General features: G+C 40.2%; 1 protein-coding gene across 1 annotated transcript in view; it reads left to right on the plus strand.

Annotated features, from left to right (window-relative positions):
• ZFAND1 (zinc finger, AN1-type domain 1) overlaps positions 1-11048 on the plus strand; it is an 11172-nt gene extending 124 nt beyond the window's left edge. The window contains exons 2-8 of the mRNA XM_010575841.1: positions 509-551; positions 2513-2552; positions 2912-3039; positions 3125-3216; positions 4026-4150; positions 10509-10664; positions 10802-11048. Coding sequence (XP_010574143.1) covers positions 509-551; positions 2513-2552; positions 2912-3039; positions 3125-3216; positions 4026-4150; positions 10509-10664; positions 10802-10972 — 755 coding nt within the window. The 3' untranslated portion in view covers positions 10973-11048. The remainder of the gene's footprint in view (positions 1-508; positions 552-2512; positions 2553-2911; positions 3040-3124; positions 3217-4025; positions 4151-10508; positions 10665-10801) is intronic.
• Positions 11049-16763: the final 5715 nt, after the last annotated feature.

Here is a 16763-nt window from a genome sequence, read left to right on the forward strand (position 1 = left end):
GGTGAGGGGGTGCCTCCCCCTGGGGGGGGGAAGGACTGCTCCGGCCGTCGGTCCGTGGCGTTCTGAGTGGTCTCGTAACAAATTCAATTTTTAGCGCAACTGGCAAGTTTGATGGCTCGCCAAATGTTCTAGTCTCAAAGTTGATATCGAAAAAAGTTTAATTTAAAGCATCATTCCAACTTTTGGAATGTATATAATTTACCTACTCATATGCTTTTCAGTAATACTAGCTAGGGGAGTTAAGTGTAACTGTGTTACAAAAGCCACTTCTAGATACAGCTGCTAAGTAGCTAAGCTAAGTAGTAGCTAAGCTGTAGATGCAGCTGCTAAGTGTCCTTGTAAAGACACCTACCCCATGATATAGGTAAGCAAAAGTTAAATCATGTAAAAATTAAGCTAGAAACAAAAAAAAAGACCATGTTGCCTAACTGAAAACAAATCTCTGTTTCAGATTTTCTCCCCCAAAAAAGGACCATGTTGCCTAACTGAAAATAAATCTCTGTTTCAGATTTTCTCCCCTTTGTATGTGATGGCTGTTCAGGTGTCTTTTGGTAAGTTCATAGAATCATAGAGTATCTCGAGTTGGAAGGGACACATAAGGATCATCGAGTCCAGCTCTCTGCTCCTCGCCCGACTACCTAAAACTAAATCAAATGACTTAGAACATTGTCCAGATGCTCCTTGAACTCTGACAGGCTTGGTGCCCTGACCGCTTCCCTGGGGAGCCTGTTTGAGTGACCAACCACGGTCTCAGTGAAGAACCTTTTCCTGATGTTCAATCTGAACTTCCCCTGACACAGCTTCATTCCATGTCCTCGTGTCCTGTCTCTGGTCACCAGATAGAGATCAGCACCTCCCCCTCCACTGCCCCCCTTGAGGAAGTTGTAGACTGCAATGAGGTCACCTCTCAGCCTTCTCTTTTCCAAGCTGAACAAACTAAGTGACCTCAGCCACTCCTCGTAAGTCTTGCCCTCGAGGCCTTTCACCATCTTGGTCCGCCCTCCTTGGGACACAACGTAATACTTTCATGCCCTCCTTACACTGAGGCACCCAAAACTGCACACAGTACTCGAAGTGGGGTTGCACCAGTACAAAGTAGAGTTGGACAATCACCTCCCTTGACCGGCCAGCTATGCTGTGCTAGGGTGTGGTTGGCCCTTTTGGCACACTGTTGACTCATAGTCAACTTTCCATCAACCCAAACCCCCAGACCTCTCTCCGCAGGGCTGCGCTCCAGCCTCTCATCCCCCAGTTTGTATGTATAACCAGGATTACCCCGTCCCAGGTGGAGAATCTTCCACTTGCTCTTGTGAAATTTCATGCAGTTAGTGGCTGCCCAGCTCTCTAGTCTACCCAGATCTCTCTGTAAGGCCTCTACCCTTGAGGTAGTCCACAGGTCTTCCTAGTTTAGTAATCGTCAGCAAACTTACTTAATGTATATTTGATTCCTGTGTCCAGATCACTTATAAAAACACAAAGAACAGTGGACCTAAAATGGAGCCCTGGGGAACCCCACTGGTGATTGGCCACCAGCCTGATGTAACCCCATTTACTATATAACTCTTTGAGCCCAACCCATCAGCCAATTGCTCACACATCGTATTATGGACTTGTCTAGCTGTGTGCTGGACATTTTGTCTAGAAGGACACTGTGAGAGACAATATCAAAAGCTTTTCTAATACCCAAACCCACCACATCTACTGGCTTCCCTAGGTCAACTAGATGGGTGACCTTGTCATAAAAGGACATTAAGTTGGTTTTCCTATAAGGTTGCAGTGTGACAGTTGTGTAGACTTAAATGTTGTATAAAACATTCTGTGACTTAGTTCAGATACATTTAGTTAAAAAATAATTCTTTCATTGAACTTGCCACATTTTTCCCAAGCAGCTGTTGTGGAGCTTTGAAATCAGTGGAAATATCTCTAGAATACAGGTAGATTGTTTTGGAAGGCATCTAGCTAGACCCTGTTTTGCACTGATTTGGGGGGCAGGGGGAGGGGTGGTATTTTTCTTGTGGAAAAAACTTGAAGTTTCTTCCAAGGTTCAAATCAGGGCCTGCACTTTGATTTACACTTCAGATTAGCAGAGGGCAGCTGAGATAAGATCAGATAAACTGAGGGCAGATTTTACTTTAACACGTTAGAAGCTTTCAAGGGATTTCTGCTGCTGTGGAAGGTGATTCAGAATCCATTAAAACAGACAAACTCCAGTTCATTTGACCTGAATTCTTAAGCATGCTAATGTTCTTATTCTCTTGAAATGGTTTGTTATCTTGGAGTGTAAGTTCCAAGGGCTAAATGTTTTACATACTCAGGAAGAATATGATCAATCCATTCACTACGTGAAATGCATAGGTTAGAAGAAATTTTGGAGAAGATTCATTATTTAATTGAAATGCTCCCATAATAAAACTTGTCAGAGCACTCTTTAAACACTTAAATGTTTTCACATGCAGTTTTCTTTTCCTGAAATGTTGATAACGGTGTGATATTTCCTTCTTTTGCCACAAAGCCTTCAGCACAGGAGCCGGGATGCTCATGGATGTTCTGAGGTAATCTAATAATATGTGACTACCTTAAAATTAAAATTCCGTGCAACCTAACTGTATATTTTCAGATTAGATATATACATGTAGTATATAAGTATGAATTATTTAACTGAGAATTTGACAAGCTTAAAAAAATGAATCTATCTTTTTCTGCCTGTCAGAAGTAAATTGAATTTGAGTAGGACGATGGTTGTTTTTCTAACTTTGAGCTAAACTTAACCAGGACAAAAGTAGGAGAGAATCACTGGACTGGTTTTGCCCACAGAACAGAGAGCTAGCACAGTTCTTCTGGAAAGATGGGGTGGTGACTTGTATCTGTAATATCTGTTTATTTACACAAAACATTTTATATTAATGCCTAGGTGAATATAAAAAACAATTCTGTGAAACCAGATCAGCACAGATCTTACCCATGCTCATACAAGGACTGCAACAGAAAGGAGCTTTTGCCAGTTTTATGTCCTTACTGCGAAAAACATTTCTGTCTAAGGTGAGTGGAACAGAGTGTTTAAACATCAATACTCATTCATTAGTGTATGGAAAAGGTAATAAAAGTTTTACACTGTTGTTTACAGACACCGGCATCAATCAGACCATGAATGTGAGAAACTGGACACACCAAAACCTCGAATGGCTGCCACCCAGCAGCTAGTTAAACATATTACAGGCAAGTACAGTGGGGTATATATTCTACAATTTCTTCAGAAGGCTGTTTTCTGAGGGTTCAGGTTTGACCAAATAAGAAGAAAGAGTGGGGGTTCCTTGTTTAAATAGCCCTAAACTCACATGTCAGCATGTAATAATGTTCATCTAGACTGAGACAACAGTAGCATATGTCTATAAAGAAAATTTTTAAAGATTAAATAGGGCTCAGGTTTCTTTCAGAATTATTGTCTTGTTTTCATTCTACAAGTACTATAATGTAATGAATTGTACCTAGCCATTATTATTTCCTTATTAATTCATGTGCAAATAATGCAACTCTATTGTATTGGGTGCGTATGCCAATCTGCTGGGATTATACCTATGCAACTAAGATGGCAAAAAAACATGAGTCTACAAAGTAATGTTTTGCAGCTTTTAAACAAGCTGTCGGACAGGAAAGAGAATAAACAGCACTGCCTAACTGGACAGTGGGGTTATGTGTAGAAAGGAGGACCTGAAACTGTTGCCATATGAATGCTGTGATGGCCACAGGTGTGGAAACTTAGGAATTTTTATCTCTTTGGCTTTTGCAACCTGTGTTAACCTCATGATAGTGTTTACCTCCTTTTCAGTGTAAAGAAGTTCTGCTAGAACTGTAACAATTCCAAATATTCTTGAACAGGAGTACCTGATATGGCCTTGGGAGGACATGAGAGGGACAGGAAAGGGATGGGAACCCTGGAGATATAGTGAGGCCCAATAGACTAATTCCAAGATACGTTCAGGAGACAGTCTGAATCATCACACTAACAGTAATAATATTGTTCTCAGATTCTAAAAAAAATGAGGAAGCAAAAAGCAAAAAACGCAAAGGAGCAAAAAACAGTGAGACAGCAGCAAAAGTGGCATTAATGAAACTGAAAATGCATGCTTGTGGGGACAAGTCCTTGCCTCAGGTCAGTCATGTTTGTTTTCAATAATTGACTTCTCAAAGGAAATGGGAAGTTTTCTAAATTTCTTGTTCTTCATCTAGTTCCGTCAGTTTGGCTTTGGATTTAATTCTTCAAGCCCACAATCATTTATACATCTATTTCAGCCTGGTACCCAAAACCAGTCTCACTAGTCATGTCTTTTATAAGGCGTCTCTGTAGAGTTTGGAGCAGTCAGGTCAAATTCCTTTATTTTATAGCAGAAATGTATTTGCCTGCCATGCAGCTGTCACCCAATACTGGGGGGACAGACAGGTTCTTTTGGGGATCCTTGGCAGAATGATAACGGCACTAAGCCTCAGTGAAAGCTAGAGGGAGTCCCCATTTAGAAACAGTTTTCTTGTTCCAGCGGGCATCTAGTGGGTGTCTGCCAGTTATTTAAGAGTCTAACAGCCTTAGGTGGGGCTTTACCCCATTTTCCTGTATATAAACTTTGCCCTAGAGCTCATTTCAGTAGGTCATTCCACTTCTCGACTGTGCCATTACTTTGGGGTCTGTAGGACAGGTGAAACACCCAGGCAACACCATTCCTGGAATTTTTATTTTTTTTAAAATAAGTGCCGTTGTCAGACTGCACAGCAGAGGGCATGGGAGTGTCAGCAAACCATTGATTAAATTCTGCCACAGTGGTAAGACCATCAGCTTACTGGCAAGCAAAAACTTTCCCTAAGCCTGATATTATTTCAGCTCCAGTAAGGATGTAATGCCACCCCTCGGGTGTTTGAGGGAGAGGTCCAACATAATCAATTTGCCAAGTGGACCAGGGGACTTATTTCCTAGCCAAAGGTGACCTCCTGGCTGGAGTCCTGGCATTGTTTCTTCATCAGTTGATTCTATAGCCCAGTTAGTGTTGCCCTGTATCCAGCTCACAGAATATCCGTGCCAAATAAGTTTCCTAGTTGCATTTGCTATTTTGGGGGGCAGGGTAAGGCAAAAGGGAAGTTCCAGTTTTACCTTAAAAATTCAATAAGGAACCGCTGCTCCACTTACTCGGGTTACTAATATTTTCTGATGTTTCAGAGGGATAGCTCCAGGACATCATTCTGCTTTAATCATGAATAGTTGTGCTCCAGTATCTATGAGGAAATCAGTCTTTAAATTATTGTTTACTATGGCTCAAAGGGTGGGACTTGGTCTTCAAGTGGCAGAGGGTAGGGCCATTTGTACCTCCACCAGTCCGAGACCCTTGTCTAGTTCCCTAATACTGCTCTCTGATAGGAGATAAGTCAGGACATTTTTGTGGTTTAAAAGGGTTTCTATTTATGGGAGGGGGTGAGGTAGAGACGTGGATAGCTTCCTTTGCTAGCAATTGTAGTTTTTTGGTAGGCAAACCATGGAGCAAGTCACCAGTGTACCCCTGATTTATGCAGGCATGCCACAACTTGTTTCACTCAGATCGCGCACTTTCAGTTTGATTGAGAAGTCTCCTGATGGTATTATATTCTTTATTTAAATTGGCCTGATGGCAATGTGGGGCACTTGTTCGACCTCCAGGTGGGACTGAGGGAGTTAGGACCTGGCGCTGCTCCCTTCATATGGGAGGGTTAGGATTTAGTTCTTGCATTTGCGGAGAGCACTGGTGAAGAAGGGATTTCTGTAAATAAACACTGGCATATTTGCTTAAAGATTAATTTCCATGACCCTACAGCTCCTTTACCATCACACCTCAAATCAATGTCCCAAGGACTAGGTTCATCACCCGGGGCTTTGGCTCAATGTAATAAGGTTATAATAGCCGCTTGTAATTATGCTTCCTGCAATTCATCTGGACCCTGCCAAGGAATTGCAGGTTCCTTGCTCTGATCTTGATAATGGACTCCTCTTGCCCACTGAATAGCTAAGGTCCATAAGGTTCAAGCAACATTCCCTCTGAGGGTGAGAAAAATTCCAGTACCTAAATCTAAGTCTCTTGCCTCTCCTGCAAACAGAGTTACTCTTGCTGCTTTATCATGCCAGAGGGGCACAACCATTTAACTATTGACTGCCCAAGTCATTTTTGGTACGTTGCCTGAATTTTTCACAAATAATCCACATTAAAATCTCGAACATTAGTAGTATCCCATCTCTGCGGATTGTTCCCCTGTGGGTCATGAGTAGTGATTTCTTCTTTAGTCAAGGGTTGTCTTGGTACAGAATCAATTACTTCCTCATCAGATTCATCTGGGCTGTCCCAAATGTCTCCATCCCAGGCACTATCATACATAGCTACACAGATCTTTATGAGGTCTATATTGCTACCTTTTAACAGGTTTTCAGTATGTTTTCTTGCTTTTTCTATAACTTGTGGCACTAATTGTTTTTCAAGATACATTCTTTTTTCCAGACTTGCGATCAGCCTTTAATTGGGTTATACTTATTTCTAAATCCTTTGCTGACAATTCACCTTTCAACTTTATAATTTCCTCTTCTAACCTTTCAACTTGTTCGTTCCTAATTTTCCATACTGCGGCTAATAGCCAGCACATTCCTTCCTTCCATCTGTCCTTCTTCACTTTACACATATCCTTCCATTTATTAAATTCATTCCATACGGCTTTTGGATATGGCTTATTGCCTCTACCCACTTCTTGTCCCACTTGGGATCTTGCCATCTATTTTCTGTAAACCCCTTTCTCCAGGAGTCCCATTTATCGGGGAAATCAGTCATCATCACTCTGACCCAAGGATTCTGCCGACTACACCAATTTATTCTGTCACCCGACACTACAGGGACAGACAGGTTGTTTTGGGGATCCTTGGCAGAATGATGATGGCACTAAGTTGTAGTTACAATTAAATCTTTATTATTTTAACAGACTTTGATGATCAGGATAGCATAGAATTTTATGATCAGAGTAGTACAGGATTTTTATAATCAGAATTGGTGTAGCACAATTTTGTAAGTAGCGTAGCACAGGATTTTAGAGCACAGATTAGCTTATGGTTCCTAATCACCTGGACCCTCTGCAGATTGGGTCAAATCTTAACACTTGGCTTGCACTGTCAATATCACAGTCATCATCTAGGCTCGAAACATGTAAAAGAATATGAGTCACTCAGTCCTTGGAAGAAGCAGACAGTGAAGGCGTCCCTGGCCAGCAGGGGATCATGGGTTTTGCAGTCCAGCGGCAGTTCTGGTCCAAGTCCCACTTAGGGCTTGTAACTGCTTTATTTTATGAACAGTGCTCTGTGTGCTTCTAGGCTTCCCTGTTCTGTGACGGGGTCATCACCACCAGGTTGGCCGGGTGCCTGGGACCTTCAAGGCCGGTAAGGAGGGGAGTAGTCAGCCTGGCGCCCCAGGACCTTGAGGCCAATAGGGAGGGGGAGAAGAAGTCTGCCTGGTGTGCAAGACCTTCAGGGCCATCTGGAGTGGGGGGAAAAGGCAGCTTTCTTTGTGACCAGCTCAGTCGTAGAGAATGTCCGTTTGCCTTATAAAATGACATTAATTATGCTAACCTTATTAGCAGGGGTCAGGAGCAGGGAGTACCAATCACACATGGCAAACCCATCTCAAAAGGATGGGTTTTCCTGCTGGGGTTCTGAGAGGCTTCTGACACAGACAGGACACAGCTTGCACAGCTCTGTACCAGTCAGATTGAACCTGTTTCATATGAAGCTGAGCTTTGTGTTCCACAAAGCTCCATTCTTATTTCTGCTATTTGGGTTTAATAGACATTTATTACATTTCTGGATGAGGTATGAAGGGCCTGAGATCTCTTGTTCCTGCCTTTGGGTTGCAAAAGGGTTTTGACAGTTGCTTTATGTTTCTTTCAGCCTTTAATATCTTTGATTCTCAAAGCATTTCACAGATTCCTTATTGTTTTTCACTACTGTGGCCAGTCAAACCTGGTGTTCAAGTCATTTCCACATATCAGGATTATGTTGGGTTTAGAAACACCTTGATTCTTTCATCTAGGGTTGCACTTTAGATCTGTACTTACGCATCCTCTTAAAAGAACTGCATTTAAATTACTTTTCAGCACATTGTTATGTTGGAACACACAAAGTTTAGGCCTGTTATACTGATTTTGTAATACTGAAAACATTGTGTGATAGTCTTATTGTTAAGCCTTACCTTAGCAGAGTACATTTAATTATTGTTTTTAAAACAACTACAGCTATTCCATTATTGAGTACTCTTATGAATTTCTTCTTTTATACTTTTTTATACTTTACACTTAGAAATTAGATAACTCTGCTTAGGCAGAATTCATAATACAAAGACCTGCGTGTAGCATTCTTCACAGATAGTACCACTTTAATAAATATGTGGTGGAGGGAAAATGATTAATTTCAAATATTGTGGAACATAATTTAAAAAATCCACCCTTTATATATATATAAGAAAATTTTAAAATTTGCTTCCTAATTCCAAAGCCAGTAAGCTCTAAAAAGTGTAGCACAAATTACTGTATGCTAATTTCTCTTACTATTCATTTTCTCATTTGGATATTAATTGTTTAATCATCTAGAACAGCGATAATTCTAACACTGATAAATTAAGCTTGTTAACCTTCAGCACTTCTCTATTTAAATTGCTTCCTAGGGTCCTTCTAGCCTTCTTCTGCCCAGTTTGTTCCAGTTTGATGACAGATTTTTTTGAAGAGAAAGTTTCTGGAATGCCTTTTAGACACATTAGTTCTCTCATCACTATACACAGAAGATTGACACATTTTTCTTGGAGTTGCACAGCAAAAGGACAGGGTGCAATGTGCACAAGCTGCAACATGTGAAATTCCAATTAGATAATAGGAAGAAAAATCACAGTGAGCGTGGTTAGACTTTGGAACAAGCTGCTCTGAAAATTTGTGGAATCTGCATCTTTGGGATGTTCAAAACTTGATTGTATCTGACTTGGAGCAACCCAATCTACCTTTATAGTTAGGTCCAGCTTTAATGCTCCCCCTGCTTTGAGCATGGTTTTGGACCACATGACACCAGAGGTCCTTCCTGACCTTTCTTAGTCTATGATCAGGAAAATCAGACTATCTTAGAAATACCTTTTCTCTGACCTCTTTGTTGAGATTAGCTTTCTGCAGGTGATTGCTTCTTTTGATGTCAGACCTGGTATGAGTTGCCCCTCTTGACACTGACCAGCTCAAAACAGGAGGGCCATGCTGTAAAATAGTGTTAGTTATTGTGTCCCTGACTGACTGGTATTTTCTTGGATATGGCACAGAAATTCCAGGAGGCGTATCCCATAGTTAGGGATGCAACAGTAGAATGAGCTGTTTTGTGAATTAAGTTCCAGTGAACTGCAGGAGACTGTCTCATCATCCTTGGAACTGGAGGAGCAACTGTAGGAAGGTACTGGGGCACTGACAGCAGTTGAGTGAGGTTAGCATGTGTCCATAATAGGGTGGCCATTGTGTTGGCTGTTTTACAAGTTGTGGTCATTTACATTTTAGCAAGATTCAGGTCCTGCTTCCCCAGCCCCTTTGTAATGTTCCTCGATGTTAAAAGATTTTTTGTGTGTGTGTGGAGAGCACTCAAGTTCTGAGGAAAATGCGCAGGCTGAAATTCAGATTCAGTTTTATGAACAGAGCTGGGGAAGAGCGGTTCCATATTTTTCTAGGGAAGGCATAATTAAATCCTTTAAAAAGAAGACTACTGTCTGGTTTGATAGTGTCTGGCTTGGACTCAGTAAGAGCAGTCTGAACTGATGAATATACCAGTCATACTTACTCTGTGTCTTCTGTTGAATGTCAAGAAGAAATAAACCTGAAGAAGGGGTTGTCCCAATCCCATTCAAAACCTCTCCCTCATAGGTTACTCTTGAAATTTCTTAAAGAAGTCTAGTAGATACTGAAAGAGCATTTAGTACATAAAAGGAGGAAAAACAGGATAAAGGATTAGCTGGCCGTGACCAGAACATTGGTTTGTGAAGCAGGCATTTCTAGTATGGTGAATTGTTCTGTTTTAACTGCCTTTGCATTCCAATTTGAGACATTATACTGCTGCCAAAAGCCAGCACTGCTTATTTAAACTCACCTTTTTCTCCCCAGAGTAGTCATTATTGTCTAGTAAACCCAGGGCAGAGACCTTTTCATGTCTGTCTATATATAACAGTCTAGCTGTGGGACTCTGGCGAAAGATGTTCTCTCCACCTTTCTGAACTTATTATCCATCATATACATGCCTGCAGCTGAAGGGGATGTGACTTGATGATCTCATTTATATTGTGCAGTAAAATGGGGCCTTGGTCCTGATGGAATAGAACAAGTTTCAGTTGGTAATTTTTGGGTTGAATTTTAAGTTCTCTACTGAAAAACTGTTAGATGTGTATGACTGTAATTATGTGTTTCTTCTGTGAATAATTTTTCATTTATTTTTCATGTTTTTCTAGACAGAAAGAATTTACTTTCAAGTATTTTTACCGAAGGGGAACAAAGAGAAAAGCAGGCCCATGTTCTTTTGCAGTAAGTGGAGTATTGGCAAAGTAGTAGATTTTGCAGCTTCCTTAGCAAGCCTTAAAAATGACAACAACAAATCAACATCCCAGGTAAATCAAACAAACATTTTCCAGCTTGTTAGGGTTTGATTTGGGGTTTTTTTACCCTTTTTTCCCTCCCCCACCCCAATTCTTGCATCTCATGTAGGCAAATCTTGATGTTAATTTCCATGCTATTTGTCTTACAGAAATTGAGATTATGCCATACTGCCTCTGGAGAAGCTTTGCCATTCGAGCACACATTGGAAACATGGCTATCTGATAAAGACTATCCATTGTACAATGGTGGAAATATAATTTTGGAGTATCTTGATAATGATGTTCTATTTATAGAAGACACAGAGTCATACTTTAGTTAATCACTAAATTATCACAAACAAATAAAATCAAAGAATTTTTTAGAAGTGCGGTATTCAAACCAAGTCCAGTTTTCTCTTAAAATCACTGGTACACCAGAATCTGTCCTCAGTTGTAAAGGTGCAGTTCCCATCAATTTCTCAATTGCTTGACTGACAAAAGAACTATGTCCTGAAAGGAAAATTAGTTATTATAATAACTAATATTACAGATACTCACTTTCTAGAATAAGTTCTTGCTTTATTTGGCTGTATAATGTCAATAATGTTTTCCTAAATTTTATATTTATTTTTGTGTAAATGATGGGAAAAGTAAGTATTAAAATCAATAAATAATGAAAATGTAAACTTGCAGCGTATCAGTTCTCTGAAGGAAAGAAACACATTACATTATTGCAGCATCTTTTCTACATCTACAAGAACAGATTTCATTGAGTTTGGAATCCAGCACTGTCCATGCCCCAGGTCCACATTTTCTTCTCTCTTCATAATAGCATAATGACGTTTAGAAGGAAAGCTTTCTGAAGCAGAAGTAAATTCACACAGATGTCTGTCTTGTGTTTGTAAATCTCAGCATCACTGTGTGATTAGGTGGGGGATAAAAAGAGAACTTGAAATTATCCTTTTCTAATTCTTGTGTAAAAGAGGAATAAATATGATAAGAAAGGACAAAATACAGTTCAGCTAGAAGCATAGCATTCAACAGCTTGCAGTTCCATCCTGGCATTTCTGACCTTAGGTAAATCTCTATTGTTTCCTCTTCAGCAGCCTGCAAGATGGACTTACTAAGTTTTAAATCAGTTGTTTACAGTGATTATACATAAAGAAGTTACACCTCTGGGTGTGTAAGTATAACCTATAGAATTAATGGCTTTCTTAAGTGTCAGTGTCTTAAAATTGTTTGGTGCTTATTAAAGAGACTGTTCAGAGTATCAGTAGTTGATGTACTCCAGTTTTTGGATCTCTTTTGGTGGATATCAGAGCTGGATTGTAAATTAAAAGCAAACATAGCAAGAAGAATCACAAGGCTATTTTTATCACAGTTAGAGCTGTTTTGAATTACTGAAACATAAAACTACGTAATGTTGCACACAAATATTAGGGCCAGCACTTTCCTAACCATAAGTTTTCATGTATAACCAAGGAGTCTTCCATCATCTTTCTTGAACGGGCCTGTTACAACCTAAACTCATTCTGCAGTGGCCTTGAGCCTGTCTCTATTTAAGCTAGAGTAGAACCCTTTCAAGACTAATCCCTCCAATTTGCTTTCATCTGTTTACAATTATTCAGCCAATGTTCTCCAACTGAGGAGCTGGAAAGGCAGTCCTACAATGACAGAAAAGATAATGTATGAATGGGTGTAGACAGAGGAGTGGAAAGCTCAAGCCTCAGCTCCATTTGCAAAGCTGTAGTGTGTTTCTACTGCTCTGTGGTGCTGTGCAGTGTGAATGAACTACTGAGGCAAACCTGTTTATTGGATACTAAATAGGCTAGCAAGATTGTCAGCTGCAACATGTAAGGTGTGATCCATTGCTACTGAAATGACCAAGTGGCTTGCGATTAGGGTGCAGTATTCAGACAGGGGGAGAAACCTCCATCTGCCACAGCCTGACTCACTGCTAGATCAGTCTGACTCACCTTTCAACAAGTCTGAGAAGAGCTACCTTTCTTTTTCAAACACAGGCCACTTTCAGGTAACTATCTTCATGTGCTGTTCTCATGATCACAAGGATGTTCCAGCTTGTATGTGCACATGACTGAATGTGCTCAGTAATGCCTGGAGATGTAACTGGGCCACAGGGAGACTGAATGTCTACATTGTTCAAAAATGTCAATATGATGCATTTCAGGGACATTGCCCTGCCATTGCAGTTCATATATAGAAGTGGGGAGAAACTCTATGGGGAGGGCAGGGGACATAAGGCTGAGGAATATTAGTCCTGTGAGAAACGGAGTTTTGGTTTGGAGAGCTGACATGAGCAGAGAGGTGTACTCAGACCTGCAAGTGGAGGTGGACACTGCACCACAGTCACCTGGGCATTCACAAATCTGGGTTTGGTATTTTGGCTCATTCAGTTACCATGGTCACTAACTGAGAAAAACTGTCCCAAGTTTTTCTCTAGTACGTGCTTGCCTAAAGGGAACAATTGTCCACTGGCTATAATGCTAGATTCTGGTTCATTTGTACCGGTTTGAAAACAAACAGACAGCCATGCATGACATACCCATTCTAGGCACAGCTGCAATAAAAAAAAAAATATCACAGTGTAAGAGGAGCCTGCCTTAGCATCTTTTCCAAAGGTACTCTCCATTGGCAGAACAGTAATGTCGTCTTGTTCAAGTGGCTGTAAAGTATTGTGGGGTTTGGTACTACCAAGTAGTATACCTTTATAACAATTTAGGAATATCTGTAGGATTATTATATATGGATTGGGCTTGTATAAAACCCAAAAACATCTCAGTAAGCATGTCACTGTTAATTGTTCTTATTTCACTTTACAGTACTCTTCACTGTAGTTTTAACATGACTTAGGTATTGATAAATGATTTTACTGGATGTGGTGTGGATGTCACAAAAAGGAGGGTGCTTCTGGTTTCCATGAAGGAAAGGGTCTTCAGTGGCTGAGTATTTTGGAAATCTTTGGTTCCTGGCAGCAGAAAGTATATGTACATTTCTCCCCTTTCCCCCGCCTATCTCTCCAGCTGTTTGTCATCTCCCTTTCCAGCACAAGAGGAACAATTCCCTTTTCCCTTGTTATTTCTTTTCCTCCCTTTCCTCCGCAATTCTCTGTTCACCTTTCTTTGTGTCTTAGGCTGCTGTGGTAAGGAATACGCAGTAAGAGGCCAACCATCATTGTGGGACAAGAGAGTCGGGGAAGAGCCCCAAACTGAACTTGCTCCCCCTGCTGGTGTTACAGAAACCAGTGGAAAATGCTGCTACAGAACAGGGTCATTTTTCTTCAGCAGAAAATCATCATTCTCTACTTACTCCCTTCTTTCTGCCCCTGATTTTTCTGCCCTAGCAGCTGCAGGTAAAATAATTAAAGTAACATTTGTTGTGGATAGAGAGAAGATAGACTTGGGATGCAGGAAGTAAACCTCTGGGGAGATCTCAAAGTTTTTTACCAGGAAGGTTGTTTTCATCAATCACCAGTTATTACTAAGGGCTAGCAGCCTGTAAATGACAGTATAAATATGGGAAGTCACTGTTGATAAGACTCTAAAAAGTTTTCACATTCACTTTCATCTTATTCCAGGAATGTGTCTGGGATTGTATATAGAACCTCATTCCACTTAGTCTTCAGAAACTGAGAAGCAAAACCAAATTAAGCTAGTCTGACAGATAAATAACTGAGGAGAGGCGAAAACTCTGTCCTAATCATCAACTCTAGGAACAAGAGCAGAAACTTTCCCAGAGCTTCAGTATCTTGCCTAGGCTAGAGTTGCTCACATTGTAGCTGATTAGACTCTAGCATATCTTTACTTAGCATATGCAATTTTTTGTTTTTCTAGAGCTTATTATCTTAGTACATTTTCATAGGGAAAGTTAAACAACTGGATTTGAAAAAACAAAACAAAACACTTTGGAGAAGACATTTGACAATTGAAACCATTGTTAATTTTACAGGCTTGTGTTTAGAAGTTGAACTGTTTCACTTCAAAGTTAATAAATAAAATGTTAAACTCACTTCTAGTAGATGTAAAGAAATTGTATGCAAAGTTACTTAAGTGAGAAGAGGAATTTGTTCAAAAGAAATACTTAATGACTTTATAATAAACAGTACTTTCAGCCAAACTGTTAAAATAAGTAAATGTCAAGCTTTTTGGTTGTTATATCTGTATAGTAATTTTAGAGAATGCACAAGGTCAAGGCTTTGCAAACATTTTAAAGCTGAAAATGCTCTTGGTAGCAGCTCCTGGCCTTGTTCCACTTCAAATATTGCTACAAAATTGCCTAGCATATATTTGTGATACACATAACACAGTGTGGAAAGGGTTACATTAACATCTAGGGCTCAATTTTGCTTGGATATGCAACTTTTTAGATCAGCTGGGCAATGCTGTAGCAAACAAGAATTAATACATCACACTAAGAAAGCAGGCAGTAATCACTTATACTTTTATTTTCATCAGTTTCCTTTTGTGTGTCTGTTTTAGAAAAGTATTTGCCCTGGACTGTGATCAGTCTGGTTTGAAGACTTTTATCAATAGATCACCTCTGTTCATCTTGCTTATCAGGTGTCACATAAAATATACCTCCTTGCAGCTCAGTTCTCCTCAGAGTAGCCACTTAAATGAAACAAAAAATTTCCTTTCAGCTGCAATGGAAATTGTGGTTTGGGTCAGGGAAATTCTTACACTTCTGAGGAGAGTGTTCCAGGCATTTCTGTTTGTTTTACTTCTGCTGATTTTAGGAGCAATGCGGAATTTGAAATCCCATTCTAAAGCCTATAAAACACTTGCTGTAATGTTAAGTATAGTATTAACAATGTCAAAGAAGCCATTTTCCATAATACTGGTGCAGTCCAATACAGCTTGCACTGAAGCATGTTTGGCAGCTTGCCTCAACAAAGACTGAATCAGAGCCAAAGTGCCTCTTCCAATTGGCTGTATGCTTCTAGTATAACCTTGTAAAGAATGACTTGCAAAATAATTAAAACACACCTTATCATCTCTGCAGTTCTTTAATGGCTGTGAATACTCTGAATACTTTTTTTAAAAAAACAGGTTTATAAGGCTATTCCTGTTCTTGAAATAGGAAGGAGGGAACATGAAAAGGGACAGTGACTTGTCCCACACAACAGCACCGCTGGGAATGGAAACCATATCTTTACTGATGTGGAAAGGACAAAACTACCCTCATTTGGCCCTGAACAAGTGCCTAGTTGTGGGTTGGATTGGCATTGGGGAAACAGGGTAAGACTGCTTCTTTTGGTGATGTAGTCATTTTATGATCAGTTTAAGTCATAAAGCAAACTACAACCCTTGTCCTGTTTAGAGTAGGTTATCATTTTACAGATGACAGTAGATTATATCAGTTGCAATTTGTGACTACAATACAACACCTCAATGTTTTACCTTTACTTGATGAAAGACAATAGGGTCAAAAGACCACAGAAAAACAATGAAACTGGTATCAGTCAGTCTTGGAAAGGAAAGCTTTTTTCACCTCTGTATAACTTTAATTACAGTAATCTTGCAAATGCATCATTCGAACTGCAAATTATTTTCGAAAATCTTTGTTTGAAAGCTAGGGAGTTTTCTGGAAAATGTGTTTACTGTATATTTTAAAAATACCAGTTCTCTCTGGTTACTGATTTGGTATTATTCTAATTAGCAGAACTGGCAGCAGGAGGGGCTAGTGAGGGGGCAAAGGAAGCTGTTTCACGGGTGTTGGGTTTCTGAGGGAAAAATCAAGACGTTAATGGAGAAGAACCACATCTGTGAGAAACGTGATCGTTTTACTCTTTTTTAAGCACTGTAACCTGAATTGACGAAATGCTGCTTTACTTCGAGGGGACTGTTACACGTACTTTCATCTTCCTTTTTCACGGCCCTTCATACTTTTTTCCACACACTGAATAACGCAGTCTCGTTGTCAACAGTGGCGCCTTCAGCACCGAAAAGCCCAGGTAAACGCCAACCCCGTGCTCCACGGGAGAGCACTTACGGTACCTTCATCCTGCCACGTCCGACTATTAAGCAGAAGTCCACGTGAAAGGCTAATTTCAACATCTTCACTGCAATTTTGACGGCGCCCGACGACCGTTCCTTCCCCCCCCCCCTGCAACGC

The sequence above is a fragment of the Haliaeetus leucocephalus genome, unplaced genomic scaffold (genome assembly GCF_000737465.1).
Source record: "Haliaeetus leucocephalus isolate CR32 unplaced genomic scaffold, Haliaeetus_leucocephalus-4.0 Scaffold506, whole genome shotgun sequence".
NCBI classification, from domain to species: domain Eukaryota; kingdom Metazoa; phylum Chordata; class Aves; order Accipitriformes; family Accipitridae; genus Haliaeetus; species Haliaeetus leucocephalus.